General features: G+C 42.2%; 8 protein-coding genes across 8 annotated transcripts; 5 read left to right on the forward strand and 3 right to left on the reverse strand.

Moving 5' to 3' along the window:
- Nucleotides 1–2: 2 nt before the first annotated feature.
- ATC70_010991 (Guanylate cyclase domain-containing protein) lies at nt 3–1530 on the reverse strand (the record flags this gene model as incomplete). Its single annotated transcript, XM_064830194.1, has 5 exons — nt 3–482; nt 542–993; nt 1053–1133; nt 1199–1344; nt 1400–1530. The coding sequence occupies 5 exons, from the start codon at nt 1528–1530 to the stop codon at nt 3–5; spliced, it is 1290 nt and encodes a 429-aa protein (XP_064682696.1).
- A 2119-nt stretch (nt 1531–3649) lies between these two features.
- ATC70_010992 (uncharacterized protein) lies at nt 3650–5133 on the forward strand (the record flags this gene model as incomplete). Its single annotated transcript, XM_064830195.1, has 6 exons — nt 3650–3692; nt 3751–3884; nt 3951–4377; nt 4441–4761; nt 4817–4979; nt 5040–5133. The coding sequence occupies 6 exons, from the start codon at nt 3650–3652 to the stop codon at nt 5131–5133; spliced, it is 1182 nt and encodes a 393-aa protein (XP_064682697.1).
- Nucleotides 5134–5297: 164 nt separating this feature from the next.
- On the reverse strand, nt 5298–7745 carry ATC70_010993 (CID domain-containing protein; the record flags this gene model as incomplete). Its single annotated transcript, XM_064830196.1, has 7 exons — nt 5298–6598; nt 6659–6930; nt 6990–7056; nt 7118–7250; nt 7317–7406; nt 7469–7612; nt 7680–7745. 7 exons carry the CDS (start codon nt 7743–7745, stop codon nt 5298–5300), a joined length of 2073 nt encoding a protein of 690 aa, XP_064682698.1.
- A 560-nt stretch (nt 7746–8305) lies between these two features.
- On the forward strand, nt 8306–9328 carry ATC70_010994 (uncharacterized protein; the record flags this gene model as incomplete). The annotated part of the gene is made up of 3 exons (XM_064830197.1): nt 8306–8369; nt 8440–9140; nt 9203–9328. 3 exons carry the CDS (start codon nt 8306–8308, stop codon nt 9326–9328), a joined length of 891 nt encoding a protein of 296 aa, XP_064682699.1.
- Nucleotides 9329–9354: 26 nt separating this feature from the next.
- ATC70_010995 (uncharacterized protein) lies at nt 9355–10218 on the reverse strand (the record flags this gene model as incomplete). Its single annotated transcript, XM_064830198.1, has 5 exons — nt 9355–9393; nt 9444–9771; nt 9835–9937; nt 10000–10086; nt 10140–10218. 5 exons carry the CDS (start codon nt 10216–10218, stop codon nt 9355–9357), a joined length of 636 nt encoding a protein of 211 aa, XP_064682700.1.
- A 474-nt stretch (nt 10219–10692) lies between these two features.
- Atf6 (positive regulation of ATF6-mediated unfolded protein response) lies at nt 10693–11460 on the forward strand (the record flags this gene model as incomplete). The annotated part of the gene is made up of 3 exons (XM_064830199.1): nt 10693–10867; nt 10933–11055; nt 11117–11460. 3 exons carry the CDS (start codon nt 10693–10695, stop codon nt 11458–11460), a joined length of 642 nt encoding a protein of 213 aa, XP_064682701.1.
- A 179-nt stretch (nt 11461–11639) lies between these two features.
- On the forward strand, nt 11640–13025 carry ATC70_010997 (uncharacterized protein; the record flags this gene model as incomplete). The annotated part of the gene is made up of 2 exons (XM_064830200.1): nt 11640–12347; nt 12405–13025. 2 exons carry the CDS (start codon nt 11640–11642, stop codon nt 13023–13025), a joined length of 1329 nt encoding a protein of 442 aa, XP_064682702.1.
- A 1868-nt stretch (nt 13026–14893) lies between these two features.
- On the forward strand, nt 14894–16677 carry ATC70_010998 (uncharacterized protein; the record flags this gene model as incomplete). Its single annotated transcript, XM_064830201.1, has 4 exons — nt 14894–15027; nt 15130–15628; nt 15685–16344; nt 16408–16677. 4 exons carry the CDS (start codon nt 14894–14896, stop codon nt 16675–16677), a joined length of 1563 nt encoding a protein of 520 aa, XP_064682703.1.
- Nucleotides 16678–16847: the final 170 nt, after the last annotated feature.

Consider the following 16847-nt stretch of genomic DNA (forward strand, 5'->3'; position numbering starts at 1 on the left):
AATTAAGCAAGACTCTCCAGTACAGTTGCTAATGTCTTCATATCATCTCTTATGCTCTTTGCAAATCGAACAACCTTTTCCTTGTTATCCAGCACCTCGATTGTCTGTGTAAGTGCGTTATATCTCACAGAGAAAGGTCGGTTCATTTTGGCTGCAAAATCTCTCACTTTCTCCTGTGCATCCTTGAATGACTCTGCGACAAAATAGGTGGGCTGGAATTCTGTGATGGGGTATTTCTGAACGGCAGTCTTGGAGGGGTCGAATGGTCTAAGTTCAGGTTTATCCGATAGTGCATACTCAAGCTCACCAAATGAACTTAATAAGCCAGCGCCATAAGCCTTTATCTCTCCATCCTGACGACATAAACCAAACTCCACTGTAAACCAAAAGATAGTAGCCAATTTAGCAATATCTTCATCTGAGGCACCAAGAGATGCTAAACCAATTTCTTGTGAGAAATCAGCAAAATCGGGATCAGCAAACTATAGGTAATACATGTCAGCATGATGATTTCAAAAGGGGGAGCTGATATACAACTTACCAGTGGAACGTGACCCAACAATTCATGGCAAACATCGGGCTCGGGAGTGTAGAATGGCTTGGAAGAGTGTCTGATGTATTGAGTCGAGTAGAAGATTCTGAAAGCAAATGAGTTCAAGAAATCACGGCTGGACAGCAAGCCCATGACAGGGCGAATAGTGAAGCCAGTGCAGTCCTTCAAGAAGCGAGAGATTTGCTCGATTTGAGGAATCTTCTTGTCATTGTAGCCACAGTTTTGGATCAAAAGAGGCAAAACGTATTGATGCTCACGACAGGCATGCGTGGGGTACATGGCAGTCAATCCGCGGAAGACCTTACCCCAGGTTTCGTTTTCCTCGTCGGTATATTCGATCTCAGGAACGGCTTGACCAGTGCGGTAAGTCTTTGCAATACGAGTGATTTCAGCACGACGAGCACGGTAAACAGGGTCATGAGCACCGGGATGGTCAGAGCCTATCAACAGGTGGTTGGGTTGGCTACAGCTTTAACCGTGGGAAGATTTGCATACTTACTGAGTTCTTCGCCCATTTCCATTACCTTCTCTGCAAATGTATCCAAATCTGTCAACTTGCGTGGGAACCATGGGACGCTGTCTGGTGAAACATTTCACAGGTTAACACATCATAGTGTGTTGACAAGCAGCTGTCTATACACTTACCCCCAGTGGTACTATCAGAGCCAATCACACGGACATCCTTGGTATGCTTGCGGAGGCCCTCGACGACGTTGCTTACTTGGTTGGCATCCTTGGCATCGAAATCAACAAAGAAATCATAATCCCATTCCTTGGTACGGCTAGGACGACTGCAGAACTAACTGTGAATATAAGAGTGCTACAGCGAGAACGAATGACACTTACGACTCGATACGAGTAAGAGAAATGTCCATGGCTTTGATGGCAGCTAAGCAGCTTTCGAGACCGCCAATCTTGTCTTGGATAGCAAAGCACAAGGTGGTTTTCAAGTTTTGGTTAGTGTTGGCAGGAGACATGGCTGATTTAGTATAAATGATAAAGAAGAAGATGAAGAAAGAAAAGCTGGATGAGATAGCGAGCATTTTTATTCTGATTGATTTAATGTTTGCCACGGTCACGTGGGAAGCTGGAGAAAGCATGCAAGCATGCAAGCAGGCAAGCAAGCAAGCAAGGGTTTTGGAAGATGGATGCTGTCTATCTGCATGTATGCTTGAGGAAAATGGAGTGTCTTATCAGTGGGATTTGTCATACCATCTTCTGTAATGATATCAGTAATTTATCACTCATATAAACAAAAACTCATTCACACGATGGCTTGCACAACATCAACATTTCAACCGTAAATTCCTGATTAGCGAAGCATAAATATTTGTTGTTTTAGAGGTCAATTAGATTTCTCTCAGGTAAATTATATGCACACATACCATGACAAGCTTGCCAAATGCAGCACGGAAGCGGCTGTACATCTCTTGCCTTCATGCATCTCAATCTCACTGAGTATCTCAAATGAACGATTTTAGGCACAACGGATTCTTGGAAAGATCACATTGAAACGGGCGGCAGGTGTGTAAAGAAAAACCTGATACTCTTGTTTCTTGCATTACTAGAAGTATTCTTTTTAGAAATCGAGTCAATTCGTAGTACATCAGAATTCATAGTCGAAATAGCATGGGCAATGTTAGATTAGATGGCGCTTTTGGAGGTTTGCATTGGGATGAGCAGCTTGAAATGATTTAATCTTTTCAGGTATAATAACCCGTAGTTTAAGCAAAACAATTAATTTACGATATGCGCTAGTAAATTCCAATTTTCAGTGCCCTTCCTATGGCCTTCCAACGGCATCAATAACCTTCATCAAGAGCATGGTATCCGTCTCACCAGCTGCTGTATATATTTAAGCATCGCTATCTACAAATCCTTTCGATTCGTTGATTTTTGATCAAATTGCGACTTGATCAATCTATTTTGTGAGATTCGACTATGTAAGTTGGGAAAATTAGCCCTTACTTCCTAATATATTCTTGAAGTAATTTTTGAGGCGCATCTAATGGTGCTAATAATAAAGCATATTTAGAATAAACGTATCGAGTAATCTTTGAAAATATGAAATGACGTTTTTGGCGAAAATGTCGAGATTTTGTATATAAAGATTACTCGATACGTTTATTCTAAACACGCTTTATTATTAGCACCATTAGATGCGTCTTGAAAAGCACTCTTACAAAGCTTAAGGGTGTAAGGGATGACCATTACAGTTTATATAGTCGAATCTTGCAAAATAGTTCAATCAAGTCGAAACTAGTTGAATTCAATCAATTTTGAACAGGAGCAAAGCGAAATTTTAATCAATTTAGGCTAGCAAAATCAATCATATAGACAATCGATGTTTATGATACTAATATGACAAAGATAGCGTTGTTTCATCATGAGTAAAAGGCTTGAAAAGCAAAGAAATTTGTAACTTGAAAGGTACCAATTCTTTGTTTAACTCCTTTGCTTTGGCAGTGTATTTATATATCTAATAGCCGGAGTCATTGCAAACTGCTCATTTAAATGCTACTTCTAAGGCGAAATATTAGGATGCCACTTACTGAAATTGCACAATAAGTGAAGAGTCCTAGCGATAAGTTGAAGAGTGGGTATTTGCTACTAGTATATGTTTGGGCGGCGCATCTTAGCAGCAATTCTAATGTATAATTAATATCATTTGGCATAATTGCAGATACGGTTGATCATTACGGAAGGTGTGAAGATGGACAGGGCGATGCTATGCCAAGAAAAGACAACAGTGGCTGAATCATTGCTTGATCTTGTTTATGAATTGCTTTCTGTGTGCATCACTTGTCTCTATTGGTCAATACATTGAGCATTGACATTTGTCTATTTTAGACTTCAGCATTGCTGGCCGAAGAACTAAAGTGCTAGATGATTATCAATTACGATAAAAGGCAACATGAATTAAGCTCATGTAATTTCCAAGGTACACAAAGCGTAGAGCAATTAATACACGTGATTCGTACAACTTGTATGATGCCTGTGTCCTTTCTAATGTATGTAGCCTTTGGTTTAGTGCTACCTTTTCTCTCTCACTCCATATTCCCCCCTTTTTCTTTTGTTGTATACATAATTAAATCCATGTCAGAAACAGAAACGATCAAAAAAACTCGAAAGCCAAATGGTATGTGCAAAACAAAAGTCGAGAGCATGGCAAAACACTGATACTTGTTTCGAGATAGATAGCCCCTTTACGCAACAAAATTTACCTGCTTGGCAACCAGTGCTGACGCCTAGAGCTGTATTGCCTACGTTTTTCGTGGTTGGTATTTTGTTTATGCCAATCGGTGGGTTGCTGTACTGGTCTAGCAATAAGGCAAGTCAAATGATAGCGTCTTGTATAAAATGCAGAATATGAAACTTATGCAAACGATTCAACCAGGTGAATGAGATTATGATTGATTACACTACTTGCAACACTTACAGCCAGCCTGTTTATCTGGATGAAAGCAAGTACAGCTTCAAATTTTCAAATGAAAACACGACGCTAGAGCCGCCTGCGTATCATTTCGAGAATGTCACTGATTTCCTGGATTCAACATGGAAGAACCCAAATCAACTCAATATTCAGAGATGTATGCTCGATTTTACTGTGCCTGAAACCATGACAGGACCTATTTTCATGTACTATCGCTTGACAAACTTTTATCAAAACCATCGTCAATATATCAAAAACTTTGATGCTACTCAGCTGGATGGCAAGAAGGTAGACACAACTACGCTCAACACAAATTGCGGGCCATTAGGCACTAACGAAGACGGCCTGGTTATATATCCATGCGGACTGATAGCAAACTCCATGTTTAATGGTAAGTGCTTTGTTGGTCAATTTAGCTAGGAAGAAGCAGCCGATTTATTCTGCAATTTTGTAGATACTGCATCAGATTTGACTTCTGTATCCTCTACTAGCCCTGATTATGTCTTTCAAAGAACTGGAATAGCATGGCCTACTGACAAGAAAAAGTACAGGCCCACACAATACACCAACGCAGAAATTGTACCTCCACCAAATTGGTCGTTGCGCTACCCTCAAGGGAAATACACAGATGAGTATCCTGCACCCGATTTATCCAACATGGAGCGATTTATGATCTGGATGCATGTTGCTGCTTTACCTGATTTTAGAAAGATTTGGGCTCGAAATGATCACGATAGCTTGCAGGCAGGAAGATGGAGAGTATCCATTGATATGAGTAGGTGATGGCATGGGGGATCGGATGAAGTGGATAAGACTAACGCTATCGGTAGACTTTGAAACCACCATCTACGGAGGATCCAAGTGGATTGTCTTGACTACAACTTCACCATTAGGAGGAAGAAACCCTTATCTGGGCATTGCCTATATGGCCATTGGTGGTATATCCATCTTTTTAGGCACTGTATTCTCGCTTCGACATTGTATAAGGCCAAGGTAAGCTTCAATTATTCTCAGCTGTATTCCAAGAGTGGGCTCTAACAATACCTGCCATAGAAAACTTGGTGATGAGTCGTACCTTACTTGGAATCAACCAGGCGGTGGACTTCCTATGAGCAAACGTGGAAAGAAGTTGCTTCATAAAGATTAAGATAATACCCATTCTTAAGATTATCCTTGTACAATAATGTTCCTTATATTTCACCTATTCAACTTGCAAATACTTATACACTGGCTTCCTTGAACGACCACAGATAAGTAATAGGAAAAATTTATTATTAAAGAAAGTAATTTGTATACAGATAAAGTGCAGTATTAATCATCCCATTCACTGCCATCATCACTGTCCGAATCATTGTCTGATTGAATAGCCTTTTTACGATCATTCAATGCTGCTAATAAACTAGTTGCTAAATCGCCGCCAGCGGCAGCACCTCCTCCAGCAGCGGCACCTGCACCTGCGCTTGCCAACGGACTACTACGGTCTTTGCGTGCTTCAACAGGAGTGGCGCGGAGTGATGAGATGCCACCAGCGCCGCGAATAGCATCTAATAAAGCGTTACGAGGCTCAGTAGAAGCAGGCAAAGGAGACCCAGCACCACCAGAGCTTGCAGTGGGAGGAAGTGGAGGTGGAGGAGGAGCGCCACCCATAGGAGGCATTGGTGGAGGTGGGGGTGGAGCACCGTTCATGGAAGTCATTGGAGGAGGAGGAGGGGGAGGCGGTGGTGGAGGAGCACCATTAGCACTGGATCCCATCATGGGAGGCATTGGAGGCGGAGGTGGAGCATTGGATCTCACATTGGGTCTTTGTCCCATGGGTGGAGGAGGAGGGCCTCTTCTATCTCTGTTGGGAAGTGGAGGAGGTGGAGGAGGAGGAACTGATCTTCCTGATGGCATAGGTGGAAGTGGAGGAGCAGCAGGCACTGAGCGATGAGGCATGGACGGCAATGGTGGAGGTGCGGGTGCTTCTGGAGCATCGTAAAAATCGTCATCGTCCTCATACGTATTACTGTATTGGGATGCCACTTCTGGTTCATGCTCTTGTTGATACACTTGCTGTTGCTGTGGTGGTTGAACTGGAGGTTGAGGTGGAGGAGGAGGAATTGCCACAGGAGGAAGTGGTGGTGCTGGAGGTGAAGAAAATTGTTGTGGTGACTCAAGAGCAGGGGGAGAGAATGCTTGCTGCTCTTGATGAACCATCTTGTATGGATTGTTGGACTTTGTTGCTTGTGGCATGACAGGTGGAGGTGGAATGGAGCGAGAAGGACTACCCTCATGCGTGGGTTGGGATCGCATAGGAGGAGGTGGAGGCACTGATCTGCTGGAACTCTCACTGTAACTCTGCTGTGGAGGAGGTGGAGGAGGCGGTGGTTGAGATCTCACAGGTGGTGGAGGTGGCATTGCGTTACCAGGAGGTGACATTTGATGCGAAGAAAAGTTTGGCACTGGAGGTGGAGCGCTGGAAATAGGGGTCGACTGATATGTACCCTCTTCATGGTAGTTGTTCGATGGTTGTCGAACTGGTGGAGGTGGAGGTGGTGCCTGGATATGCGAACGACTGGGTGGTGGTGGAGCTGCTCGACGGCTGGGAGGAGGTGGTGGTGGAGGTCTTCTTCCTACATGCCACATTAATAAACCCTTATTCATTGTACGACATTAGCAGTATAATACTTTACCACCAACAGGAGGAGGTGGAGGAGCATGACGTCTTGATGGTGGAGGAGGAGGAACACGAGCCCTTGAGCCCATCGAGTCAGAAGGACGGGGTGGAGGTGCAGGCGGACCGCCTCTCTCATTAACAAACTCTTTGATAAAGTCCTCGTTCTCATGAAGCTCTTCAGCTGAAATACCAAGATCCTTTAACTGATCAAACAAACCGTTCCACTCAGGGCCAGTGTTCTGCACACTGAACCCTTTATCCGGCGTATAGCCAATATGACCCAAATGTCTATATGAGAATGACAAGTTCAATGAATAAACACTTCAATTTAGCAAGGGAAAGCCTACCTGAATTCAGAGGGTAAACCAATTTGAGTTTTATCCAACTTTCCCTTGGGTCTTTTACCGCTTGTTTCTATGTGTAAACACAATGAACATCTGCAAACACAACACATACACACCTCACCCTGTCTTACCCTTCTTCTTTTTGCTTTTGCTGCTGCTACTGGCCTTACTACTGGTTTTTGAGTTGCTTTCCCTGGTAGAGATCTTTGTGTAAAATACATTGGCATCCTCTACATCCGAGAACGATAATCCAGCCATGTATTCCTATTTTGTGTAGTAAACCAACTTAGTATCATGCACGCACACAAAGCGTTTCGCTCGTCAACTTACATCTGCGGCAAAAGAGTAAAAGAATGGGGTATGCTTGGTGAATTCGAATCCGTCGTAGAGTTCTTGTTCCCAGATTACACCTTTATGATGCTATTTAGATGGGCTGTGTTACTACTACATGATGCTTGCGTGGGCTATAATGTATACGTTACTATCAAGTCAATGATGCGAATGTACAGCGAGTGTGTCTTTTTGTCTTTGAGGAACGCAACAGCGCCCCAGATATTGGAATAGGCCCATTTGTGTGGATTGGGATACGCAACGTACAATCGAGCGACTGTAGCCGCATAAATTTTCTAATGCGAGAATGTGGTTAATTGGCGTGGATTTTGCTTGGGTTTTGTAGCTATTGAATAAACTTACGGCAGTTGGCAAAGCACGCCTTACTTTGTTCTTGTCTTCTGCGCTTGAGAGTGCAAGCGAAGGCATTTGATGAAAATATCCCTTGGCAAAATATGTGTAAAAGAGGAAAAAGAAGCTGAAGAAAAGGGAAATGTATTTACTTATTTTGGGTTGCAAGCAGCAGCTCTTTAGTGCGACCTCAACTTGTATACCACCAACAATATTCAAGCACAAGACAGACACCATTGGGTTAAAGTGCCGAAACATCTGTCGGTGGAGATGCCTCGTGTATACCTCTCTCACTTGACATACATTTGCCTCACTGCTGTAGCGCTTCTGATGGCATCAATGGTCAGAATCAACGAGCCTGTACTCAAGGTACCCTTCTGCTATAAATGTACATGCTCAGTAGGTCCTACTTGATTCTGTCTTGTCATTGAATCGATGCCTTCTTTCCATGATTGCATTGTACATCGTGACCTCATTTCATGTGCAATCGAAGCCACTGTAATGATTTACCCCCGCTTAACCATTTCCCCTTGTCCACAGCGACCCACAGAGAAATTTGGAAGGGGCTTACCTATCAAATATTGAAAGGCTTTCTTTTTGAATTTACATTCTTTTACCTTAAAGCGACTTGATACATCATGTTTGCCACAATCACAAAATCAAGCGCCCTTTCCAACAAGGTGATGACAGCTGTCAGATCAGGTAAATCATTTCACATCCCATAGGTTATAGTCGTTAAAGCAGAAGCTCATCCTTCAACGTATAACTATAGCACCTCGCTTCAGTTCAGCTTTACTCCACACTCAACCTGTTTACCAGAATGGCGAAAACGAGGACACAGCACCCATCAATGCACTTGGGGCACGTCTTGGCTTATCATTAGACACCAATGTTTTGAAGCAAGCCTTGACTCACAAGTCTGTGGAGGGCAGCAACAACAACGCTATTTTGGAATACATTGGAAAACGAGTTACTGGACTCTTTGCCACAGAATACATCCACAGCAGATTTCCACAACTCCATCCTGGCGCTTTCAACACCACCTTAAGAGCCTACATTGGCAACAAGAGTTTCAGCAAGATTGCCACTGAAGTTGGTATGCAACACACTGTGGATTGGAAGGCACCAGAAAACGATAGCGTCAAGTTGGGCCACTCTAGAGTCTTGGCTGATTGTATGAATGCGCTTATCGGTGCCATCTACCAAGAGCAAGGTCAAGACGCAGCCAAAAAGTTCATTCATGATTTTGTCTTGTCTCGTGATTTCGATGTTAGACCTGGTATCAAAGTGCAGGAACCCAAGCGTCATTTAAGCATATTGATGAAGCAATTGAACAAACAGCCTGCAGTGTCTCGATTGTTGTCTGAGACTGGTCGTCATTCTTCAGCTCCTGTCTTTGTTGTAGGCGTCTTTTCTGGAGAAAACAAGCTAGGTGAAGGATTTGGCAGCTCTCTCAAGATGGCAGAATTCCGCGTAAGTGCTATGGAGAGAATGATGAAGCATTTAATTTGACTTACCATTTGGAACTTATACAGGCATGTCAAGACGCTCTAACAAGCTACTACGGAAAAGAATACAAAGACTTTACATTGCCATCCGATGCTGAAAATGTAGATAAATACGTTGCTAATCCCTTGGGCAACACTCAAGCTATCGTTTAATGTTGTATGATTTAGATTTTTTATTTTTACTTTGATGTACTAGCAGCAGCAAAATAAATTCCTTCCTGTATAAATATGAGTACTTTTGTCTTGCTTTGACAGTGCGTTTGCGTACCTGAGCCATCCATTGCGTGTTCTTGGATGCACTTCTGGAAGCAGCGACTTCCAATTGACCAGGAATGGGCTGTCCAAATTGGTGGTTGCTATTGCTGCTCAAATAAGCATAGGTGTCTTCGTGAACAAATTGCACGGGTTGTTCACGATGCCACATCTTATCCCCTGAATTCAGACACTCTACTTTCCAGTTATCTCCAGAATCCTTTCCATCGTAGCAACTCACTTCTTGCTGTCTAGAGAGAGGCGATTGGTGCAAATGACTATGAAGGTAGCCTTGCGTATTGGCATGCTTTAATCGAATTGCTGATCCACAAGGAATGGGCTCACTATGTTGGCAACAAGCGTTTTAGATGAACTCGTCTCTTGCAAGTATTCTATCATCTCGTTACCCGCGACTGCACGCTTTTCCAGATGCTGCTTCCACTATCCAGAAACTGTTGCCATCATCCGCATTTGGGAAGCCCGTAACTGATTGCTGACCAGAACCACTGCCTATCATCGTTATCAGCAAGCCAATCCATGGTGTATCTACTGTATCTGATATGTGCCATTACCATATGTCACGCCATGTGAGTGCAATTTGTAGTTGTTGGCCTTGTTGGTCAATTTCAATGTACTTCCGCAAGTAACTTGCTCAAAACCTTTGTAACAAAATGTAAGTCTATGCGTACAGTATACAATCAACTAAATTTACCGTCTTGGATCTCAGGCACACTGGAATCAGCAGCAAATACGAAGGGAGCGAATGCTAATAATAAGTAGGTGGCCTTCATTTTGAATGATCTATTGAACAATAAATAAAATGAATGAGAAAGATGTAAGATATGTTGGTCGAATAGTGTGTACAAATGAATTTAATGGTCTGTAAGTTGATGATTGGCTCAATTAGCTCTTGAGTTCAAATCATTCAGTAATTGCTTCACATTCGTAGCTTCATATGAGCTCTGTAAAGTGCTCTTCAGGCTGCCAATCTTGAAAGTGCTGGCTATCGATATGCTGAGTATCTTTTGATTGCTCTACAAGATATCTTACATAATAGTGCCTGCGAGAGCAAGCCCGTTTGCAGGCGCATTTCAGCGATCCAAGAGGCTGATCTAACCTTGACGGAGTTGTGCCTCTTGAGCCAAAGGTTAGTGCCACCCCTACCCCTTCCTCAATAATTTTTTCCAATTGGAGTGTTCATTTCTTACATTACCAAAACTTGTCGGCAGTAACCAGCTATCGAAGAAGCAAATACAATATTCAACATGCTTCTTCTTGCCGCTAGATCTAGACCTATGCTCAACACAAAGCTTTGCATGCAAGCCTTCAAATATTCCACTGTTCCAAAGCAAGCAGCAGGTCGATTTACCAGCAACAAGTTGATCAGTCAACCCATTGAAGGGCATACCAAAGATGTGCAAAAGACATTGGTATATATAGGTAAAGTCTACATGTCTGAGACATTACAAGAATTTAGACACTGATACAGCTATACAATTGAGCAGGCCCTTTTGCAGAGACAATGAGACGATACAAAATGACAGCTTCGTTCTTTGGATTATGTGGTATCTTTGCAGTACCTGCGCTATTGAGTACAGGGCAAGCGCCTGCCATGAGTGTGGCATTAGGTAGGTAACCATGGCAACACAATCAAAGCAACTGGCTAATGCCATTTGTATCATTGTGTAGCTGGATTTTCTGCGGTATCACCAGCCATCTTTGTGCATTTATATACCAATGGCTATGTTACCAAATTGGTTGTTTACGACGATGTCAAGAGTGTTGAAAAGGACCGTAAAAAGCCCAAATTGATCAAGGACAAGTTCATTGGAATCGAGACAGTGTCTTTCTGGGGTAGATTCAAGGAAGAAACCATGTGGCTATCGCAATTAGCCTATAAATCAACACCCAAAGGGATCACATGGCAACAAAAGATAGGTGCTAAGCATGTATATACTCTCGAACGAGAGATCATGGAGGCAGATCCATATCTCAAGGCTTTGGCAGACCGTGTTCAGAGACGAGAAGCTTAGATAATGTAATGAGATACAGGAACGATTGGTTCCTTAAAGCAGAAAGATAATGAATCTCCTCCAAATAGAATGATTTATTTGTATTACCTTTCATTAAAGTGTAATCCATCATGATAAAATTAGCAATGAAAAAAAAAAGTTTTTCTCTTCTTTTTCTCTTTTCGACATTTATTAGAATAATGCCAACCTCATCCTCATCTTCGCTGTCTTCAACGACCTCAGCTACAAGATCCAAGCGTAGACCCTCCTATCTCAACTTGAGTTCATCACAGCAAAATGACATTGTAAGCGATGTGCTATCTCCCCGTACACCACGATCCATCTCAAAATCCAGAAGATCCTCTGTGGTCGCTGAGCATGTCCAAGAGGTAATTGAGAACAGCACCAGCAGCAGACGAGGCAGTGTGGCCAGCAGTAACAACATCATCGCAGCAGTAGCAGGATCAGGAGGACCTCCTTTGCTCTCTGACAGCACCAATTCCTACTTTCAGGACTTGTCTTCACAAGATGATGAAGCTATCCGATCCGAAACTCCTACATTAAAGGCAAGAACTGCATCGAGCGAAGATTTAAGAAACCGTTTTTCATCAACCGCGGCAAGTGCTAGTGGAGACAGCAGCACTAGCAATCGTCGTACTCGATCATCTTCCATTTCGAGTTTATTAGGTTCTACACATGTGTTACCTAGTTTCGATGTACACACACTATACAAGATCAAAACGACTCGCTCATCCAGAAAATTAGACCGTTTCTTTGGAGAATACGCCCCACATGACATTTGTATCAAGGAAATCAGAAAAGAGGGACTCAAGGCTATTTTAGAATCCAAGGCACCCTTATGCTACTTTTTGTACCATTTACTAGAAGAGTATAGCAGTGAAAATTTGGCAAGTTACCATTAAAAAAGTCATGATGGTGCTCATCTAACACAGATCAACATTTAGTTCTTTTTCATTGAATTGGAGCAATACGAATCCTTTTCTTACGCATCTCTGGGCCAACAACTCGCAACAGCACAGCACATTTTCAACACTTACTTGACTAGGAATAGCTACTTTGAAGTTAATTTAGATGACAAAGTTCGTAGAACAGTAACTCAATCACTGGAAAAGAAGAATGCCAAAACTTGTTTTGAATTCGCCAAGCGTGCCGTGTATTCGCTGCTGGAGTCCAGCTACATGCGATTCCAGAACACAGACACATTCCAGGACATGGTGAAGCAATGCGGTGAATTGACTGCACACTATAACGATGAAGCCAGGGCAGCAGCAGTGAACAAACTCCTCGCTTACGTTGAGCAGCAGCATCTGAAGATCTATGCCAATGATAATCCCACCGCCGTATTTCAAAGTACCACCATCAGACGACATGAACTGATCAAATCCATGATTCATGAGTTTTGTCGTACCTTGGTGGGTGTAGAATTTAACTATTACACACCTGATACGTCCAGCAGCAGTATCCATGAAGAGACATCAGATACCACTGCTTCAGGAGCCAGCAAATTCCGCCACGTTGGATTCCCTTCATTTGGCAATGGACCTAGTGCAAATAAAAAGAGATAAAATAGAGCCAAAAGGAGTGTATACATAGATGATGTGCCTTATTGGTGTTTGCAATAAAGGGGGAGCCTCATTGTTAGGCTTCGTTCCATGTAGTTACATGCTGTGATCAAATGATGATGATGGATCTAATAGATATACTGTAAAACATTCAAAAGTTTAAAGAATTGGCCAAAAACATAACGCATCTAATTCAACATTTGGTGACATTGACTTATGAGGCAGTTTTACCGTAGCGAGCGAAGGTGAAAAACCATGGCAACTAAGCCTCTAATCTAGCATCTGGTAATATTAGTCTTAATGAGGGGTTTACCGTAGTGAAGCAAAAAAAGGTGTAAAACCATAGTATTCAAGCAGCAAATTCGGGTCTTCAGTTCATTTATTATCAAGCTTACCAACAACATAACGTATCAAAATTTGCATGAATGAGTCTTACTAAAATCAATATGCCTTCTATTCGAAATAGAAGTTGCACACGCTTGCAGAACGGCCCTTCCAGAGGATTTCAACTACCAAGGATGTGATTCATGCGGTGTAAATAAACGCCATAAAGCAAAACATAACCAAATTGGACAGTTTTCAAGCCTTCATATCTTGACATGTGGACATTTCTGAGCCATTGGAATAACGCCAAACAATTGTACTTGGGTAGCAGTAACTCCCTGACACCTTTGCTCAACTTTTTGGGTCAAAAAAAATATTGTCAAAAATCGACCAAAAAGCATGAGGGGTACCTCATGGTTTTCATCGAAAATCAAACGATAGCATTTTTCACCTTGAAAATGAAGACTTTTACTACGATATGTATAGAATCAAAATGTTTCTCTGGATCCAAAGTAATCTCTGGGGCCACGTTTATGAGGTTTCCATATGCAAAATCTGGTTATTTTCGCTAAAAACCTCATTTCAAATTTTATTAAATTGCTCAGTAATTTCAGTCAAAAAACTTATTACAGTTAACACCATTGGAAGCGCCTTGAAAAGTACTTCAAGAATGTATTAGGAAGCGTAGGGGGGATCATCACAGTTTTTATAGTCGAATATCATAAAACAAATTACAGAAGTCGAAAAAGACAAAAACTGTCCAATCTTGAACAGAAACAAATAAGCTGGGTTTGAATTGATTTTGGCGGCGGCGGTGGCATTGCTGCTGGCTGGCCCAAATGTCTTTTTTGATGATGACAATGATGATTGCGATGCTGATTAAATGGGGATCATGGAATTGAAAGGGCAATTACTTAGCGCAAATACTTTATTGGGGAGCTTTTCCTCTTGAAGGTGTTTTTTTGCAATGACAATATCTCAAAAAAGCCGCTGTAGATCTTACGCAAGTCCTGTATTTACTTATGGCCAGCTTTATGTCGCCACCTTATTAAGAGCATCAGCAACAGTGAATGGTATGACAATTCTATTATCAAAAAATGGTAATTGTGATCTGCAAATGTTGCATAAAACCTGAATTTTCTTTCGCATTGTCCCAATAATAGGCTTTGTTTAATATCAGTGTAAGCAAAAAGGGTGCTGAGGGAGATGCCTTCTCTCCTTCTCCTCGTGACTCTGATATAACCTTTATTTTACTAACTAATAATTAGTTGCTTAAAATCTACTAGGTATACCTAAATTTTATAATATTTGATTTAAAATGTCTTTGGTGAGAGCCTGCAGAGCGATGCCAACGAGCGTAGCAAGATAGATCGGTTAGTAAAACAGGCTATCTTGCATCTAATACATGAAACGTCTAACTCAGTTTAATTTTGATAGAAGCTAAATGCTTAAACAGGAGTGATACAAGCGAGGGAAGAATGGGATCAGATCGAAACTTGTAGTTATTTTTATCTCTTTCTCTCTTGTTTACTTTTTCAGATTCCAATATGAATCCTACCATCATCACATTCTCTGTGCAGGATGACAGCGGATTGTTTCTGCCACAAGACAATGACAAGGAGGATATTGGCCATAAAATTAGCATAGAGCACGAGCCGCCCATGACCATCAGTAACCGAAAGTAAGTTGGTTTACAGGCTATAATCTGAGCAATCACTGATAGAATGCTTGCCCTACTATAATAGCAATCTCTTTCAGAGGCATCCATTTTTTTATTCCATAGCCAAAAGAGCCAAAATCAATCAGCACCGCTGCTATTATCACCCCAATCCATCCTAAACAAACCAGGAAAAACAAGCAGTTCTCCCAATGTGCTCCTGCCACAAGCAGATGCCATCACCAAAGACAATGAGCTGAGACGACCCAGTCTAGTTAAATTCAGCAACAACACAAGCAATAGTACCGTATTCTACGACGCCGTGACAGAGCAGCAAGAAAAGCGCAAAAAGTCAATTAGTGCCACACTGGCCAGCAGTCGTCGACCCTCGCTCATATCTCGCATATCATCTGCCTATACCAACAAAATAGCAGAAATTCCCTTTCATGAGATAGATCCATTTGATCAGCATTTACTGCAACAGGGCATCGTGCTCTGTGCCAATGTGCTCAGTGCGCATCAAGAGATTCGAAAGAAGGCGCTCAAGTGGAGCAAATATAGAGCCGTCATTACGCAATCAGGGTACTTGGAACTGTACCATGTTTGTGTGCATCAAGAACGAAATGTAAGGTAGCCAAGCGTTTCAGATACAGTGCTTTGTTGTGTTAAATGATTTGATAGCTGTTAAACAGCCTTGCTGCTGCTGCTGCTGCTGCTGCTGCTGATAGCTGCATTCACAGCCATCTACCGCAATACCGAAAGCCTCGATTCATCATTGATCTTCACCCGTCTGTAGACAACCTATTGTTTCAAAAAAAAAAGCGCTTGTTTCGCAACAGATATCGTTGTTCAATCTCTGCAGCAGAGCAAAAGGCACTGCTGGATGGCACCTATTTTCTTTTTCTCATGTCACCTATTGATTTTTCATGGTCATTGATCTCGGCTCGACAAAAGTTCTATTTCCAAACAGCCTCTATCAGTGAATCGCAGCAGTGGTATCAGTCTCTGTACGCTTGTCTGCCCAACAAATCAAAGCGGCCATTGCCGACGGTTGTTGATCTCAAGGTGCCCGAATTATCCGTGTGTATCAGACTGCCATTATCTGAATTGATGAAGCTGGAAGAAGAGAACATTGATCTAAAAAGGACACGAGACAGTGCTCTCGTATTACTGCATCGGTACGGGCATCGGCCACCACATTGGAATAGACGAACAACTGGATTGCAGTGGAGATACAAACAGCATGCTGATTGGACTGTTCGACCTCATTCAGATAAGCATGATGAAGAGGAAGAAAGTGCATTTACTGCCTTTTTAATAGAGCCACGGCTTGTTGAAAAGGTAGGTTCTGTAGCTGATATGATGCTATTATTTTATATGCTGAATTTTCATATCTGATATCAGACACACCAATTGGAGCTGCGTTACTATCAAGAAGAGGAGCAAAGCATTGCAAAGCCGTGGGAGGGTTATCTGAACCGTATCACGAAAGCTGGCAGATTCGTCTTGCATTATGCGCAATCCCTGGACAACTTTTTGTTTCTGTTTGAAACGGAACAGAAGCAGCGGCTATCATCATCACCATATCCAAACTGCTTGGCGCTGCTCTTGTCTAAAAAAGAGAAACTCAACATCTCCCGTAAACAACACATCCCTATTGAAAGCAGTGATTGATCTGTCTCATATCAGACAGATCTACTGTGACGAAAAGGCAGAAACACTGTATTTAGATGGCAACGAGTATTGCTTTCAAAGCGTGAATCAGCCAGTAACTAACTGGAGCACACGACTCGCCAGAGCCATGCGCAATACAAATACCCATGGCACCAGCGGCGAAATCAAGG

This window comes from Mucor velutinosus (assembly GCF_035048745.1).
Source record: "Mucor velutinosus strain NIH1002 chromosome Unknown tig00001564, whole genome shotgun sequence".
Classification (NCBI taxonomy): Eukaryota; Fungi; Mucoromycota; class Mucoromycetes; order Mucorales; family Mucoraceae; genus Mucor; species Mucor velutinosus.